The 18,854-nt window shown below is 41.5% G+C and overlaps 1 protein-coding gene across 3 annotated transcripts in view; it reads right to left on the bottom strand.

Annotated features, from left to right (window-relative positions):
• The window catches only part of LOC124615542 (E3 ubiquitin-protein ligase AMFR-like), a 341,793-nt gene that overhangs the window by 50,034 nt on the left and 272,905 nt on the right, over positions 1–18,854 (bottom strand). For all 3 annotated transcript variants that reach the window (XM_047143511.1, XM_047143512.1, XM_047143513.1), the window contains exon 2: positions 7,357–7,614. In XM_047143511.1, the coding sequence (XP_046999467.1) occupies positions 7,357–7,614 (258 nt within the window). The remainder of the gene's footprint in view (positions 1–7,356; positions 7,615–18,854) is intronic.

Here is an 18,854-nt window from a genome sequence, read left to right on the forward strand (position 1 = left end):
AGTAAAAAATAAACACCTGTTTTAACAAATACCGAAAAATACCAGTTATTCAGAACTAAAATACCGCTAGCGGTTTTAACCGGTCTTTTTTACCCATCCATATCCTGTACACTGATTGCCTAGTAAACGAATGATGCAGGGATCGTTACCGTAATTCTTTCGCCAAGCCATACGCTATACATCGGAGAAGCAATGACGAAAATACAGGACAGGTTCAGGAGTGGGATTAAAATTCACGGTGGAAGTATGTCAATGATAAGGTTCGCTGATGACATTTCTCCGCCCCAGTGAAAGGGAAGGGAGATTATAAATTGAGAGTACATCAAAGAAAGGTGACAGCAATAAGGAGAAGGAGAATTGAATTAGCGAACATAAGGGCCACGAAGTAGATGAGGTGAACAAATTCTGTTACCTTGGAAGCAAAATTAAGCATGACAGACGGAGCAGCGAAAATATACGAAGTAGACTGACACAGGCAAAGAGGGTCCCTCGCTGAAAGATTTCTACTTTTACCAAGCATCCGTCTTAATTTTAGGATCGACTAGGGAAGGATTACGGGGAAAATATTGACAAGAAAAAGGGACAAAACAGTAGGACACATGTTGAGACATTAGGGTATACAAGGAGCTATAGAAGGTAAAAACTGTAGGAGAAGACAGAAGTTTGAATATTTCCAACAGATAACTGGAGAGGCTGGGTCCAAGTGCTACGGTGGGATGAAGAGATTGGCACAGAGGAAGTTGTGAACGGAAAAAAAGGAACCCTTACAATACACAGGATCATTATTTCACAATCGCCAGTCTCTGTAGGATAATGCCACCTTCTATTATGGGAAAACAAGTGACAGTTTTTCAGGCTAAGGGGGGCCAAACATGGCAGAAATTAATCGCTTGGAATTCCATTTCTGTTTCCTACGAAAACTTACAAACTTCAGACAAGAAAGTATGAAGAACTACCGGAAGTAGTTTTAGAAAACAGTTCAAAGCTAGTTCCTGTGATTCCGACAGCGAAGAAGAGGCTGACAAAGTTTCTCAAAGAAGTGAAGAATGCGATTTGGAGCAAGAGGGTATTTTGTAGGATTCTGAAGAGCTAAAATTTCCGTTAGTGGCTCCTAGTCAGTCACCTGAGGTATGTGGTTTTTTTTTATACGTCCAAAGATGGTACAAAATGGATGAAGGATTGTCAAAGGCAAAGTGTTAGTTTTCGTTCAGACAATATTATTACCAATTCTCCAAGCGTAAAACGTGCTGCAAAACATGCCAAAACAGAGACTGAATGTTGGAGTCTTTTAATAACAAATAGTATGTTGAATACTATATTTACACATACAAATAATCAAATAAGGAATATCAGGGGAAAATAAAGAGCAGTACCACATGAACAGTGCAACTTCGGAGGATTGGAAGGCATTTATGGGATTTTTGTACATAGCGGGCCTAACCCGCTCAAACAGACAAAACTTGAACGCTTTGCGACGCACAGATGGTATCGGAGTTGCAATCTTTCGGACTACAATGTCACTGCAGAGGTTTTACGTTCTCCAAAATTGTTTGGGATTTGATGATAAGAACACCGGGGACAAAAGGAAAATAACTGACAATCTGGCTGCTACAAGAGATATTTTTGATAATTTTGTTGAAAACATTCAACAACACTAAATGCCGCCTGAAACCTTACTATTGATGAGATGCTGTTATCTTTTCAAGGCAGATATCCTTCCCGTGTATACATGCCAAACAAACCGGCCGAATACGGTATAAAAATATATGCTCTTGTATATGCGAAGACATTCTATACACTCAAACTGGAAATATACTCGGGAAACACCAGGACCTTCTCAGTCTTTGTCTGGCCGCTGGCCAGTGAGGAGAGGAATGTTAGATGTAGTATGACTCACGTGTGCACCATTCAATTGAGCTTGCCTGTCTTTAACGAGCAACAGTGCTTGACAGGCTTCCGCCTTGAAACTACTAGTGATCAAATAAAAAAAAAATTAAACTGTTGTTTGCATCGCTTTGCATTTAATTGTATTAGCTATTATAAATTAAGTTTGCGCTGGGTGTAGGAGACCTTCTCAAATGACAAAAAAGTATTCCGTAAGAAATCAAGAATATTCTAGCATTTATTGCAGCACTAAGATTTGGTTAGAGGCATTACCCACAGTTTTGTTAAGATATTCCGCAAAGCCGAAAGAGCTGTAAGCTGGAAACTCGAGGCAACAACCAACCTTGTTTCGCAAACTGTTTCCAATTAATTACTCAAGATTATTTCAGCATCATCAGATAATTAATCAAGATAACAATCTCTGAAATGAACTTCGCACCTACCGCGATCACCCGACAGTTAAAGGTCAGGCTAACAGGTTGTGGCTGTTACCAATGCGAGCTGTACTGCTCAAAATTGACGGAACTTTATCTTGTCCACTTTTGGAATTACTGCCGGATACTGTCGCGATAAACCTCTTACAAGAGAGGATTTACACTGAAATTCTTGTTCTGCGTCTTCAGATGCATATCTCTCATCAGATAAAGTGAAAACAAGAGACCGAGATGACTTTTTCTGACTGCACTGATAACAGCACTGTGTTACGTAAGATAGCTCAATTGCCGTTGTCAGTAGCTTTCAGTTAAACCCAGTATCGGCATCAGAAGAAGACTATAAAGATCTGTTGTTAACTGCGAAATTAGTAATAATTAAGCACAGAACGCTAGCAAGAATGTGTTATCAAAGACACCCCAAAAATCGCACACGGGAAATACTAGTTACAAAAGGAAATATCTGACAATCTTTTCAAAATAGCTTGCGTTGTTCAAGTCCCGTTAATAATCCACTACACTGAAATAAAACGCAGCTCTGTATCAGCATCAACAACAGCCATGATAAAAGTTTACTACAGACTTTTACAAGTATTACAGTTTTGACCTGCATGCAGCGACTGCCTGCAGTAGATATGCATCCGGAAAAAAGGTAGTCACTTCAGGAGACATCAAGCTGATATAATGTGAAACAGCGCCTCTAGTCCTGATAATGGCGTTAATACAGTAAGGAAGAAAGTTGATAAGTTTCATTTCCCTTTGCTACATTCTCTCGAAAATTGGTTGAGATGGCAACTACTCCTATCGCAGATGGAAATCTCTTGTCACTGACACTGCGTCACACTCCCCTCCGGTCCCTAGGGCCTTTTTACGACCACAGTTCTTGCATGGTGTTACATGGTTGCGGACGGTACACCACTCCACGCAGACATGATGGATAGTCCGCGCTGATACACAGCAAAATAGCTCTGAGCATATAGGACTTGACACCTGAAGTCATCAGTCCCCTAGAACTTAGAACTACTCAAACCTAACTAACCTAAGGACATCACACACATCCATGCCCGAGGCAGGATTCGAACCTGCGACTGTAGCAGTCGTGCGGTTACGGACTGAAGCGACTAGGACGCCCAAATTCTATGGCTTCTCCCCGACATTGCCTGCTCTCCACGCCGAAACATTGATTTCACACAACTGACTGGTACATACGAGGTGTGTGAGAAAAGTAATGAACCTAACAACGTGACGAGCGATCTGGCAACGCTGTGTTATTCTACTTGTGTAGACCGGTTTGTTCATCACTTCCAGATATCACAGTTTCAGCTCGGTACAACCATCACGCGATTTCTGAGAGCGCGATCAGTGAAGATGTGTGGTTTATTTTTGTGTGTATCGGGTGACCTTCGAAAAGTTGGAACAGGCCTATGGGGAACATTGCTTATCAAGAGCACAAGTTTTGCGCTGGCACAAATCGTTTTTGGAAGGCCGAGAACACATTTGAGATGAACCTCGCTCAAGGCCTCCAACTTCAAAAACTGACGAAAACGTCGAATGTGTGCATGCTCGTGTTAGATCAGACCGACATTTAACTATAATGATGGCGAGCGACCTGTTACACTTACATACTTTCACCATACATCATATTCTGAGAGAAGTCTTGCACATGCGGAAGGTTTGTCACAAAATGGTGCCGAAAAACTTCACAACTGAGCAGGACAGTCGAAGAAACGTCTGCGTTGATCGTCTTGAGAGGATTGCCAATCACTACGAATGGTTCAAATCGGTGGTCAAAGGTGATGAATCCTCGACTTTTGTGAATGATCCTGAGAAAGTGGCAAAGTGAGGAGTGGCACACGAACATCTCGACCGAAATAAAAGCTCTAATGAGCAGATCAAAGATCAAAACAATGCCGATTTGCTTTTTGACAGTAGGGGTAACGTGCGTAACCAATTTGTTCATCCAGCACAAACTGTCAACCAAGTGTTTTACACAGATGCCCTTGAAAGGATCAGGAAAAGAGTGAATCAAGTGAGACCGGACATTGCAGACTAGTGGATGCTGTAACATAACACCGCCCCACTTCGTACGTCATTCCTGTTAGTACATACAGGGTGTTACAAAAAGGTACGGCCAAACTTTCAGGATACATTTCTCACACACAAAGAAAGAAAATATGTTATGTGGACATGAGTCCGGAAACGCTTACTTTCCATGTTAGAGCTCATTTTATTACTTCTCTTCAAATCACATTAATCATGGAATGGAAACACACAGTAACAGAACGTACCAGCGTGACTTCAAACACTTTGTTACAGGAAATGTTCAAAATGTCCTCCGTTAGCGAGGATACATGCATCCACCCTCCGTCGCATGGAATCCCTGATGCGCTGATGCAGCCCTGGAGAATGGCGTATTGTATCACAGACGTCCACAATACAAGCATGAAGAGTCTCTACATTTGGTACCGGGGTTGCGTAGACAAGAGCGTTCAAATGGCCCCATAAATGAAAGTCAAGAGGGTTGAGGTCAGGAGAGCGTGGAGGCCATGGAATTGGTCCGCCTCTACCAATCCATCGGTCACCGAATCTGTTGTTGAGAAGCGTAAGAACACTTCGACTGAAATGTGCAGGAGCTCCATCGTGCATGAACCACATGTTGTGACATACTTGTAAAGGCACATGTTCTAGCAGCACAGGTAGAGTATCCCTTATGAAATCATGATAACGTGCTAAATTGAACGTAGGTGGAAGAACATACTGACGAAACTAAAATGAGCTCTAACATGGACATTAAGCGTTTCCGGACACATGTCCACATAACATCTTTTCTTTATTTGTGTGTGAGGAATGTTTCCTGAAAGTTTGGCCGTACCTTTTTGTAACACCCTGTATACCCCGAATTCACCCGATCTAAGTCCCTTTGGCTTTTTTCTTTTTCTGAAGTTGAAAGATGTTTCAAAGGACGTAATTTTGCGACTGTAGAGAACATTCAAATGTGATCGACATGTGAAGGGTCCTATCAGTTTAAGCACTTCAGCACTGCTACCAAGATTGGGAACGACTCTGCCAGTGTATATAGCTCCCGAATGGAACTACTTCGACAGGGACAATATTGTAGTTTGACGAAAAAATGAAAACTTTGATAGATAAAAAAATCAGTCTCATTACTTTTCTCACATACCTTGTACACCATTTCACAGCCGGGACTGCTGTCAGCGGTGGGAACTCACAAGACCTGCTGGCACTAATTCTTCACCAACCGTGGCGTTCGAATGCGGCCAGTGTGCTCTTTTCAGAGATTGTGTACGGCAAGTTTACCAAAGGGCAAAAATTGCACTCAAGTGGACAAGCTTTTGCAGATGGTGTCTTTTTCCACAAGTTACTTTCTGAATAAATTATTTCTTGCTTGCAGTCTCTCCATCTAAAGGATTTCAAAGGTCTTTGGGGAAAGCGAGCAACGCCGTTACTTACCACGCACACCTAGAGCCTCCTTTCAAAGTTATTTATTACACAGGGTGTATCAGAAAGAATTATCCGATTTGGCCCGTCTGTATTTCTGAAACTAATAAATATGTACAATGATTTTTTTTAATGAACGGCAAACTCAGTTTTCTTTCAGACCTGTTGACAGGTGTTCAATTGCTCCCCCCTCCCGAGATACACGACATATGTCAATACGGTATTTAAATTGTTTCCACACTGCAGCGAGCATGTCTTGAGTTACAGCTTCCACGGCTGCTGTTTATGCGATGTCTCAGTTCATTCATTGTTGTTGGTAACTGAGGCACATAAACAGAGTCTTTCATAAACCCGCACAAGAAATCATCACATACAAACAGGTGCGATGACCTCTGAGGCCAGTAATGTAAGGCTGAATCATTTGATCCAGTGCGACCGATCCATCATTCAATAATCCTTCGATTAAAAAATACCCGCACTTCCAGATGCCGGTGTGGCATCCTGTTGGTATATGAAGTAGCTCGAATCAGTGTCCAACTATGGTGAAAGGAAGTTCTCAAGCATATCGAGATATGTGCTTCCTGTGACAGTGTTCCCGGCAAAGAGAAATGGACCATACACCTTTTGCCGTGAAAATGCGCAAAACATATTAAATTTTGGAGTGTCCCTCCCATGTTGTATAACTACATGTGGTTGTTCCACACCCCATATTCTCACATTATGACAATTCACCTTTCCATTTAAATGGAATGTTGTCTCGTCACTAAACACTAAGCGTGGAAGAAAACTGTCATCCTCCATCTTGCCAATAACAAAATTACGGACCATCACACGTTTTTGTTTGTCACCTTCACAAAAGAGCTTGCAGTAGCTGAATTTTGTATGGTTTCACGTGTAAACGTCGACGCAACACACGCCAGGCGGACATCAGTGGCTTGTGGAGCTGTCGAGCTGCACGGCGAACGGATTTCTGCGTACTCCTTGTAAAACTATGGCGGATGCGTTCGACGTATGTATCTGACACTCGGGAATGGCCCGGCGATTTGCCTTTACTCAACAACCTGTTTCTCGGAATTGTTCATACCATACTCTAATGCTCTGTGCTCTGGGAGGATCCACAGCATACCTTATACGTAAGTCACACTGAACAATTATTACTGAACCCCACTGCGCGAAACGTAGAACACAAAACGCTTTCTGTTGTCCCAACAACATTTTTCCTAGAAGTGAAGTAGCGCACACTGCTGCTACCTTGTGAGAACCATGTGAAACTCCAGAGTTTGCTCTTTCCAACAGTACGTTGTTCACGCACATATCTGTTACCAGTTTCGGTGATTCAATACGCCATCCTCAAGCCTTAATTGGCGTATAAATCGCCTAAACTCGTAGCTATAAAGAAGTATCATCAAAAGGACACCTGCAGGTGTTCCATGTTATTACGTAAATGAACGGTGTAAGTCCCTAAAACCTTCAATCAGATGGGCATACAAAAACACATTTTTGTGTCCATCGATGTGACACACGCAAGACAGCTGAGCACTTAGTATACACTACATGGTAGATAAACTAAGTGGATACTTACGTATTCGAAGCGGTCCTTGCAAAGCTGCGCGAGCAAGTGCAGGAAACCGAGGACGGAAAACCAGGCGCACCAGAGCACCACTTCATCCATATACTGCACGTTGATGACGCCGAAGACGAATATGAACTTGTAGAAGACAAAATTCCAGAACTTGTCCTTGATGTGCTGCTGCTCGGAGACGCGGAGTTCGCCGAACACCAGCCTCTGGATCACCTTGCCCACTAGGATCAGCACGCAGTACGCCATGTTTATCAGCGTCTGCAACAAATGGCGTACACGACCTGTCAGCAATACTTCAGAACTTCATTATAGTACAAACGACATTTTCAGCAATGCACTTAATGCTAAAGTCTTATTTTTAAGAGAAGGCAGGAAATGACAAAGAAATAACGTGGATTTAAATTGTGGACGAATTACGCAGGAACAGCAATCAGTTGCTATATACTGCCTTGAAATACAGATTCTCGTAATAGCTCACTTTCAACCCACTTCTGGCACCTCATGACCAGGCAGAAGCTTTTTAATCTAGAGGGGAGTATTAAAAGACGCATGACAATATACTTCAAGTTCTGAACATATGTTTCTCTTGTTGGTCACTGGATCACGTGTAAATCTCGCAATACTACTTCTAGGCTCCTACTCTACATTTTCAGGTGCTGACTGACTGATGGGCATTGGCAACTTCTTCTTACCAGAAATCAGCAGAAACGACCACCTGAAGATATCGCACAGTTGCTTATAGGAAATATTGAGATTTACACAATGCGATCAAGCGCAAAATGGGTTGAAATATGGGATGAAGGTTATTTTGAAAATATGTCACTCCTCTGGCAATTTTGAAGCTACACCTACGAAAATTTGTATTTGGTTTCTCGGTCAGGAATGAAGAGATACGTATCTCTGCATTTTCGGAAATTTAACCCCTATGGGCTCAAACAGCAAGTGAAAGATTTTTTAAACCTGCATATATTAAAACCAATATTAGCTTTTGGTTGCAAATAAAAAATACGGGTCTTAGTGTTTTTCTAAAGTGGACCACTAAAGACGGTGAAATATGGGATGAAATGTTTCACGAAAATATTTCATTGTGAAGGCATCTGTAAAGCTAAATCTATGAAACTTTGAATTTGGCTTTGCGGTTGGAAAATTAAAAAATACGTGTTTCACTGCATTTTGAAATTCAACACCAAGATGGTGAAATAGGGGATGAAATTTTTTTACAAAATATCTCGTATATTAAAAGAGTCTGCAAAAAAAAAGGCAGAGTCCTCTAACTGGGGAGGTACCAAGAATGGTGCCCTACAGGGTTCAGTCTTGGGTACCTTACTGTACTAATATATATTATAACTTGCCGCTCTGTATTCATGTAGAAGCGAAGTTACTTCTTTTTGCTGATGATGTAAGTATAGTAATCACACCCAACAAACGAGAATCAACTGAGGGAATTGTAAATAATTTCTTTCAGAACATTATCAAGTAGTTCTGTGCAAATAGACTCACTGAATTTTGAGAAAACACAGTGTATACAATTCTATACAGTAAAGGGCGTAACACCACTGATAAATATATAGACTTTGAACAAAAGTCTGTTGCTAAGGCAGAATATTCAGAATTTCTGGGGTGTGCATTGGCACTGATGAGAACAGCAATTGGAAGAAACACATTAATGATCTGCTGAAACGGTTAGGTTCAGCTACTTATGGTATTAGGGTCATAGCAAATTTTGGTGATAATTATATCAGTAAATTAGCCTAATCAGCCTATTTTCATTCTTTGCTTTCATATGGCATTATATTTTGCGGTAATTTATCAGTAAGGAAAAAAGTATTCACTACACAAAATCGTACAATCAGAATAATAGCTGAAGCCAACCCAAGACCACCTAGCAGACATTTATTTACGGAACTCGGGATATTCACAGTACCTTCGCAATACAGATATTTACGTATGAAATATGTTAACACAAAAATAATAACGAAGTGCATAGCTACAACACAAGAAGAAAGGATCACCTTCACTATTCTGTGTTAAATGTACTATGGCACAGAAAGCGGTGAATAATGCTGCCCCAAAAATCTTTAGTAATTTGCCAAATAGCATTAAAAGCGTGACAGATGGACAACCAACATACAAAAACAAATTAAAAGAATTTCTGAATACAATTCCTTTTACTAAATAGATGAATTTTTAGATATGAAGTAGTAATAACAACGCAGAAAAGAAACCCTTATGTTAAACTGACACGTTCCATATCATTACGAAATGTCGTAATCATGATCTACGGAACAAGTATTCGTGTAATGTAACCGCTTTTTAGTCATAATTACTTTCGGAAGAGACTATGGCCTAATTTAGCGTGGAAAGTTTAGAAGGTGTTGCAATTTGTGGACAACATAAAGAACCCGATTAAAGAAAAAACAAAACAAAAAATAATCTGCAGATCATACATCCTACGCGAGCGAAGCAGCGAGCGCTAATTATTATTAATAACACAAAATAAGTGCCGTCAGTATCACGCCTTAATGCCTGTCCTCTAGGTAACTGGACAGCAAACATCGGCAAGTGAGAGCTATGAACAGCAAAGAAAACAGCCAGAAGACCAGGAAAATTTTGAAAAGTAAACGGAATGATGACAATAACATCAAGGGTCATTCTTGTGACTATGTGCAGTACTCGCATTGCGAGCTGGATATAAGCACAGCTTAAAACTTGGATAGGAAAATATGCATCATGCATAACATCCTAGCAGCGATCTGGACAGGCTGTATTGCCCAGTAAATCAAGTGGTAAAGAACGTTTGCAAGTTATGAAGTCACTGAAATAGAAAATCATGCACGGGCAGACCACGTAAAAAAAAGAAAGACTGCTCTGTTGTGTGGGCACCTGGACGCTGTTCGAAGTGCAATAAAAGAAGATTCGCCGGAAAACAGCTAGGCCTACGGAAATTCGGAAAGATGCTGGCGCAGTAAACTAGTGCAAGGACAATAATTGGAGACGATCGAAGACAAGGCAAACACGGAAAGGATCTGTCTGTGGGTAACGAAAGTAACTAGGAAACAGGAAGACAGATTCTTGTGCCAATCAGGGTAGCTGCGCGGTCTCACGAGCCTTGCCACAGATCGCGCGGCTTCCCCCGTCGGAGGCTCGAGTTCTTCCTCGGGCGTGTGTGTGTGTGTGTGTGTGTGTGTGTGTGTGTGTGTGTGTGTGTTTTGCCCTTAGCGTAAGTTAATGTTAGATTAAATAGTGTGTCAGCCTAGGGACCGATGACCTCTGCAGTTTGGTCCCATAGAAACTTACCACCACAGATTCTTGCATCACAAGAATATGCTATCACAAGGATCCCATAAACACCGGTATACTGAACCATTAGAAATATGGAAGTACAGACTTTGGAAGGAAGCCGATGGAACAACCGACTACGTCCTGTTGCAAAGATAGTCCACAGAGGAACTACAAAAAGGGCAGAGCTACTTGGTGCGAATGATATACTGGAATTTGCGCCAAAATTACTAATTGCCCGCGGCAAAGAACCGGTGGGATTGTAAGTCAGAAAAAGTGGTGGAAAGTGAACAATCAAACAACTAAGACTTCCTACGTCACACACTGCAACATAATACGCCTGACATCGTCAACATTAAAAAGCCAACGCATTCATTATCCGCCAAAATGGTCTATAGCCCTCGGCATGTGTCCGACTGATGATAAAATACGGAATTCTGCAGAATGATATCGTTTGTTTATATTTACGTATCGTTTGAGGGCGGCCTCCAGGATTATCAGTTTGGGTCACTGAGAAATGTACGTTAACACGCGAGGCAGTAGTGGCGAGTTATATTAGAAGATAAGCTAAAGAAAGACACACCTATCATTACAGCATTCTTGGATTTAGAGGAAACTTTTGACAATGTTGACTGAAATTATGAAGGTAGCCGCGATAAAAACACAACGAGCGAAAGGTAATCCACAACTTCGAGTCTTGCAACTGCACTTCTGTAGAACTTTGAACACTTACGCGCACACTTACTATCACTTGATCGGGGAGTATAAAGTCTTGGTTGCTCTTCCGAGCTTTCCTAGCTCTAATACCTGCACGGTTGCTTCTGCTGTTGGTATGGCAATTCAAGCTGCTGGTGTGCGCACAGTTCAAACCAAATGGCGGATAAAATTTCTCGGGGCCTAATAAAGCGAAACTGACACGGGTGGAAGTATACGATAATGGTATTAAAAACTTTCTACTGATCATGGTCTGCAAACGATGCATTTGTGAGACAATTGCGGATATGCAATTACGAACCGCTACCGATTTCCGTACGAAACATTGTCCTAGTTAGTATAAATGTGAAATGTTAAGTTTGCAGTTACGTCCCTCTCTAACTGCTCTCAAATATGACGTAAACTCGCATGCTGTTCATGAGTAACAACATCAGCAACGTTTCTTCACTGCACGTGCAGTTTGGGTGCCACACATTCTTTTAAAAAACCATAGATGAGGGCACCCTCAGTTTCTACGGCGGAATCTTTCAGGACTTATTGTGGGCATTTCCCCAAGCGCAATGCTGGCGATGTGCTATATGCGCGATGAGGCACCGACACATTTTGCTTTTGGTGCAAGATGACATCTGACGCGCCAATGTGGTTCACGATGGGCTTGTACCTTAGTCGGGATGATCCATCTGTTCTCAGTTCTGTAGATTTTTCTGCCTGGGGTCATTTGGAAAGAGAAGTACACGTCACTCCTGTTGACAAGGTTGAAGAATTCGAACAGTGAATTGTGCACTCTTGTCAAATTTTACGAAATGATCTGGGGGTTGTGAGGTTTCTCTTGTTTTGGACAGCATTTTATTTTCTGAAGTTTTTGTTTTATTGGGGCGCTGCAACTAGCAGAAGTAAGTCGGTCTCTTTAAGCAGCACTATACAATGCAACAGCACCGAATGAGAAGCTATTCCCCACGCATGCTTTGGAAGGTATTCAAAATGGTTCAAATGGCTCTGAGCACTATGGGCCTCAACTTCTGAGGTCATCAGTCCCGTAGAACTTAGAACTACTTAAACCTAATTAACCTGAGGACATCACATACATCCATGCCCGAGGAAGGATTCGAACCTGCGACCGTAGCGGTCACGCAGTTCCAGACTGAAGCTCCTAGAACCGCTCGGCCACTCCGGCCGGCGGAAGGTATTACACTATCAATTTTTTTCTGACAAAATTGCTTTTTCAAATATAAGCTTTTGTCAAATGCTGCCTTTCGTCAAATTTATTTGATCAAATCTAACGCCTCGCCTTTGATCTGATCAAATTTTATCTTCTGTTCACCGCAAGCGGCAGACGTGTGTAAGTAAACACACCGCAAGAAACCATCGCGCGCGCCTGCATGTATAGCGGAGAAGCACATTCAAAATGCAAAGGAAGTCTTATTTCGGAGCTTATTGTGGCGATGCATATATGGAAATACCTTTTATAATCCAGGATGAAGTAAAGTGTTTTCCCTTTTTTTCAGACAGGGAGAGGAAAATACACTCTTTCTTCAAAGACAATTAGAATAGTCTGCACTGATAGACTTGTAAAAGATGAGAAAACCAGGAAAGAAGTAAGGGAAGTTCATTGTCACCAATGATGTTCATTTGTTCGCTGGAAAGGGAATTTAAGTGTACTGTAGTTCGTCAAGGACAAAAATATTAGCACAACACGATCCATTAATGATTCCGTAGCGGCAGGGAGCTGAAATTGAATAGGAACTGAGTTTTGTTCTAAATGTAATGGAACATGTGTCGGTTATGAGTTAAGATTGCACACAAAGAAGAATCCGTCACAGGCGTACATGCTAGAGGACTAAACGTTACAGCAGGGAAAGGGAAACCTGATAGTACTCATAAGGCATATAAGCAAGGCATGGTGAAAAGGTCAAGGAACGTAAAATTGTGCCTAGTTTTGAAAGTATTACAATGAGTCTGAAACCCGTGAAGAAATTCGCGAAACGAACTCTAATCGCCATAAAGCACAGAAAACACTTGGCAAGCACGCGGATATACTCATAATCAGTTTCTTTTGCTCTTAAACACGTCAGATCACTATTCATTTCTCACGTTATTGGATTTTCGATGATACAATTGCCGCCATGGTTACTGTGAACTATATGCGTTACACTGCACTCAGATTTTATTATTATATTTTAACCTTAAAAGCAGGAAGACTGTTCGTTTAATTACATTTCATATTCGTGTTGGAAAAATTACTGCTTCTTTTAGTGACTGGGAACTATGAAACTAACAACATTACAAATAACCGTTTCTCAGTTGGTATCATGTGGTTCATCTGTTACTACGTGTCAGCCATTCTACATGAATCTATTTTTGCGCCACGTCGTGGTTATTTGTTAAAGAAATATGATGAATATTTGACAAAATTTCTTTGTCAAGGAAATTTGAGCCCCCCCCCCCCCCCCCCCCCCCCCCCGACGACGACGACCGACATGGACCGAAGTCAAATCAGTAATCCAGTCAGCACGCAGCCGATGCCATTGCCCGAATGTAAGAACTTGGACGACAAGCGATGAAATTCAAAAATCTGAGTTTTCCTCGGTAGAACGTTCTCGCACACGAATCATGAACCGCGAGAAGCTATATGTTTGTTTCAAGAAAGGAGGAGGATTAAAAATATCATAATCGGCATATATCCCGGAATTTATGGACTGAAAACGCAGCTTTACTGGAAACCACAAGTAAGAATAATATTTACCGGAAAATTTAGGTGTAAGTTACAAGCTCAAAAAATAATTTATACAAGTTGTTTAAAGTTACTGAACAATCTTTTGGCTTGTGGTAGGCGGACAGTTTACTTGCTTCGCATTGTTCCTGCTGCTGGCTGAAATTGTAGGCCTGAATTATAACAGTGCTAAGAATTTTTACAGCTGCTCGCTGGTTTGAGCAGGCTGGTGATTCAGTTACACTGGTTTGCAAATGTGGAGCGCGTTCTTCCGCTTGTTAGAGCTTACATGTTCAAGGTATCTGTAAGAGTTGTGCACGTCCGTCACATATGTTGAATGATAGTCACTGCAAGTAAAACTTGACATTTGCCTGCGTTTCTAAATTTATTTGAAGTTGTGCAAAGCGTTTGCAATCTTATCACAAATAGTCTCAAAAGTGACGTAGTGGATACCCCTTACGTTTTTCGTAACATTTTTGCGTTATAATATGCATGAAAATACACATCGCCAAGTTGTACCATTAATTAACAACATAAGTCTATGTTGATCTAATCCAATTAGATTAGGAAATGAGGCACTTAAAGTAGTAAAGGAGTTTTGCTATTTGGGGAGCAAAATAACTGATGATGGTCGAAGTAGAGAGGATATAAAATATAGGCTGGCAATGGCAAGGAAAGCGTTTCTGAAGAAGAGAAATTTGTTAACATCCAGTATTGATTTAAGTGTCAGGAAGTCATTTCTGAAAGTATTTGTATGGAGTGTAGCCATGTATGGAAGTGAAACATGGACGATAAATAGTTTGGACAAGAAGAGAATAGAAGCTTTCGAAATGTGGTGCTACAGAAGAATGCTCAAGATTAGATGGGTAGATCACATAACTAATGAGGAAGTATTGAATAGGATTGGGGAGAAGAGAAGTTTGTGGCACAACTTGACCAGAAGAAGGGATCGGTTGGTAGGACATGTTCTGAGGCATCAAGGGCTCACCAATTTAGTATTGGAGGGCAGCGTGGAGGGTAAAAATCGTAGAGGGAGACCAAGAGATGAATACACTAAGCAGATTCAGAAGGATGTAGGTTGCAGTAGGTACTGGGAGATGAAAAAGCTTGCACAGGATAGAGTAGGATGGAGAGCTGCATCAAACCAGTCTCAGGACTGAAGACCACAACAACAACAACAACAAGTCTATGTATTTTCAATATACCTCGAAGCTGTAAGTTTGATAACGAGAAGTATGTTAAATACGGTAAAGTGTGATTTTAAATATGGTGCAAACATAAACAGGCTACGCTGAAGGTCACTCTGTTACCACACTCTTTTACTCGACATTCACGTTCGTTTGCTTCGCCAACTCACAACTAAATTATCATCTACGAACCTAATCTAGACGCCGGCTATGCTAGAGATCAGTGTGTCACCATAACCACTGGTTTTTTTCTTTTTTTTTTTGTAGATGTGGGAGAGGAGAATCTAATATCGCACTCTCGCCACTTCTATGCAATATATTGTCTAATTTGCATGCCATTTGTATTCCTTATTTTCTCATGACGTTTCACACACTGAGGATTAATTTGTTATCAAATATCAGTGTGTGTGTGGGGGGGGGAGGGGGGGCGGGGGGGGGGGCGTCTGTTCCTGTTATATGAGGCATCCTTCTGCTGTGCGACTGTTACTGTTGCATTGTGTTGCAGTTTTCTGTGCGTTTTGTTTATGTTATATGGCTTAGTTGTAGACTTCGTGGCAAGCCGAGAATGCTTCACTATGGCCCTGTACTAGTTTGAAATCCAATGAGATTCAGGCAAACGCGGAAGAATACACAGCGTAATGTACACATCAATGACCAGAGTATAGTAGCCCTGCTGCCGCGCGTAATCGGTGTTCCTCACCCCGTGCTATTTCCCGCTATTTTACTGTAAGTAGCTGGGACTCTGTTGAGTCTGTGTAGGAGATACTCGAGTCTGTCCTGTTTGTGTGTGCGTGCTGGATGTTGTGGCTTCTAGTATAGTGAGAACTAGCATTGGTAGTTTTTAAGTTCTAGTGTGATGTTTGTCTCCCAAAAAGCTAATGAAACGCCACGTGTTAAACGTAACAGGTGTGAAAACGCCGTTGCAAGCAGCGGGCAGAACCTCGCGCACAGACGGCCCCGCCGTTGCTGCTGGCTTACGAGTCGTAAGTGTACAATGTATTTGCACTATGGAACGCTGACCAATGCCGCCGCGCGTCTTAGCAGCACTGCAGGCAATGGCGCATGTGTAAAGAATCCTGCATACGTTTAATATTTATTAACAATACTAGTCTGTCACACTTTCGACTTTCCATATATTAAAGCAACCTCACGCTATCATTAACACCGTCAAGTTGGGAAAAAAGAAAAAAAAAAAACGCGTGCTGCAGTTATGTTAGCTATAGCTTGGAAGCAACTGAAAACAACAAAAAAGAGGAAACGGGTCTCAGATTGGTTGAGAAAAGGAGTGACTGGTCACATGTTAATTTACCGTACAAATTATTATAAAACAGAGAAGCAAAATATGTTAGTGAGAGAGGCAATCGCATTCAACAACAGAAGTAACTTCGAGATGCCTGGCGACAGACAGGTCATTCCACTGCTGGGAGGTTAGTTTTGTAACATCAGCAAACACAAAAACTAATAAAATTCTATCGAAACTTTTTTTATGCCTTGTGATAATCTGGGGAAATTGACATGCATTTCACAGACCTATTACTAGTCATTGCAGGCAGGCGACGTATTTTCGAAATAGGAGCGTTTTTCAAAACTGCTATGTTACACAACGATCTATCCTATATTTTCAAATTAATGAAGAACGCAATGTCTTAGAGAATGCTACGTTAACCATCCTAAACTGGTATATACAGTAATCATCCTACCATAGGCTTATTAAAATTCTGTTGTATTAAAAGGCCGCGCAGAGTGGTCACGCGGTTTGAGGCGCCCTGACACGAACTACGCGGCCCCTCCCGCCGGATGGTCGAGTCCTCCCTCGGGCATGGATGTGCGTGTTGTTTTTAGCCTAAGCTAGTTTGCGTAGTGTTTAAGTCTAGGGACTGGTGACCTCAGCAGTTCGGTCCCTTAGGAATTGACACACATTTGAACATTTTTGTATTAAACGACTCCTTAAGAATTGAATCAGAAGCATGATACACACCATGATGAATTGAAAAAATAAGTAGTGCACACTAACGCCGCTCGGCTGTTTCCTGAAGCACTGTCAACATCTGACAGGAGAATATCGCCAAACTGCGTTTCACCCCACACGTTCAGTATGTACTGGCAATACTGAGAATATTTGAGGTCCATCAATTCTGCTCATCAATACGAAAATAAGTCAAAACGTGTCCTCAGACGATCAATATATTGACAGTTTGACAATATCGCTGAACATGTGAGGATCCGTAAGAGGCCTAATACCGGACTTACGTAATGGAAGGACTATGTGGTGGGAGTGAGGATAGGTATACACGAGCCATTCAAAACGATCTTGCTTGGCAATCTATACGTATGGGGACCTCATACATGCGGGCTCTAAACACAATTTTGTTCGTAAAATATTAGCTATCAAAGTCCTCTTTTAGTATAGCAAATACTATGACGAGCTTACGTGTTATCTGAGCTTTAGTCGACAACACTAATATGCAGTACGCCAGTTAAATCAGTAAACATACTAATATCGTTAAGCTGCCGACGATGTACGAATAGTTACAAAATTGTACGAAGTGTACAAGAGATATTGGCTGCGCCAATCTCGCCAGTCGGTGACAGGAAGGAATCCGAGTCTGTCCTGCGACAGTCTCCTTTACCATGCTCTCGAATTTAATCAACTTTTTAAGATGAATGGTTTCATACTATTTAATTTTGTGTGTTTTACGGTGTTCGCTAATAAATGCACCGTAATGGCATCACGGGACTTATTTTACGTAGATTAGCTACACGCACTACCACTATCACAGGTCGCCTGCTTGCATCTTCTGAAGAACCCAATGTGCTACAAGAATTGCTTTGAAAGACGACGTCAACGAAAGACTCACGTTAGGAGGAAATCGTACGCCTCGTATCGTTGAGGCAATCCAGGAAAGATGTAACTTACACAATCCTGAGTGCGAAGGTAAGACTAGTTTTACTATACGTCACCTGTATCGGTTTCTATGGACTTGTGGCTAAACCAAGAAACTTTTACGGAGGTCTGGTACCACGAGGGGATTTGGCAGTATGCCTGAAAGTATCCGCAGCTCACAACAGACGTGAGCCATCTGAGAGAGCTCGTAATGCTACTGCCTACATCCCATCAGTAGATGCTAGTGTTTAATTTGTACGTCCATTCAATGAGTGATAGGTTGAGCCAGCAGAGATAGTCCATTCAGTGAGTAACAGGTTGCGCCACCTGACAGATAGCTCACAATGTTACTGCGTGGAAAATTTCCTTTAACATGTACGATTCTACAACAAGTAGTATTGTGTTTATTGTTAAGGTAGACCACAGGTGGTACTTGAGTTCCATTAGCTGAAGAGTTAATCGAAAAGTTTATGTTTCAAACAGATTTGTAATAACTAGGAGAACATTTGATACTGAAGTCTATGACAGCATGAAAACAAAATTTCGCAATTGTTTTGTTTACTGGAACGTTCTTGTGTCTATTGTCGTTTACTGCCACCCGCGTCAGTTTTGGTTATTACGGCACAACCCACAGGAATGCTTTTGCTATTGTTGTAGTCAGTTCCTGCAGATTTTAACGCGTAACTAATACACAACATTAAGGAAATTAATACATAACGAACAT

The sequence above is a fragment of the Schistocerca americana genome, chromosome 5, assembly GCF_021461395.2.
Source record: "Schistocerca americana isolate TAMUIC-IGC-003095 chromosome 5, iqSchAmer2.1, whole genome shotgun sequence".
In the NCBI taxonomy this organism is placed as follows: domain Eukaryota; kingdom Metazoa; phylum Arthropoda; class Insecta; order Orthoptera; family Acrididae; genus Schistocerca; species Schistocerca americana.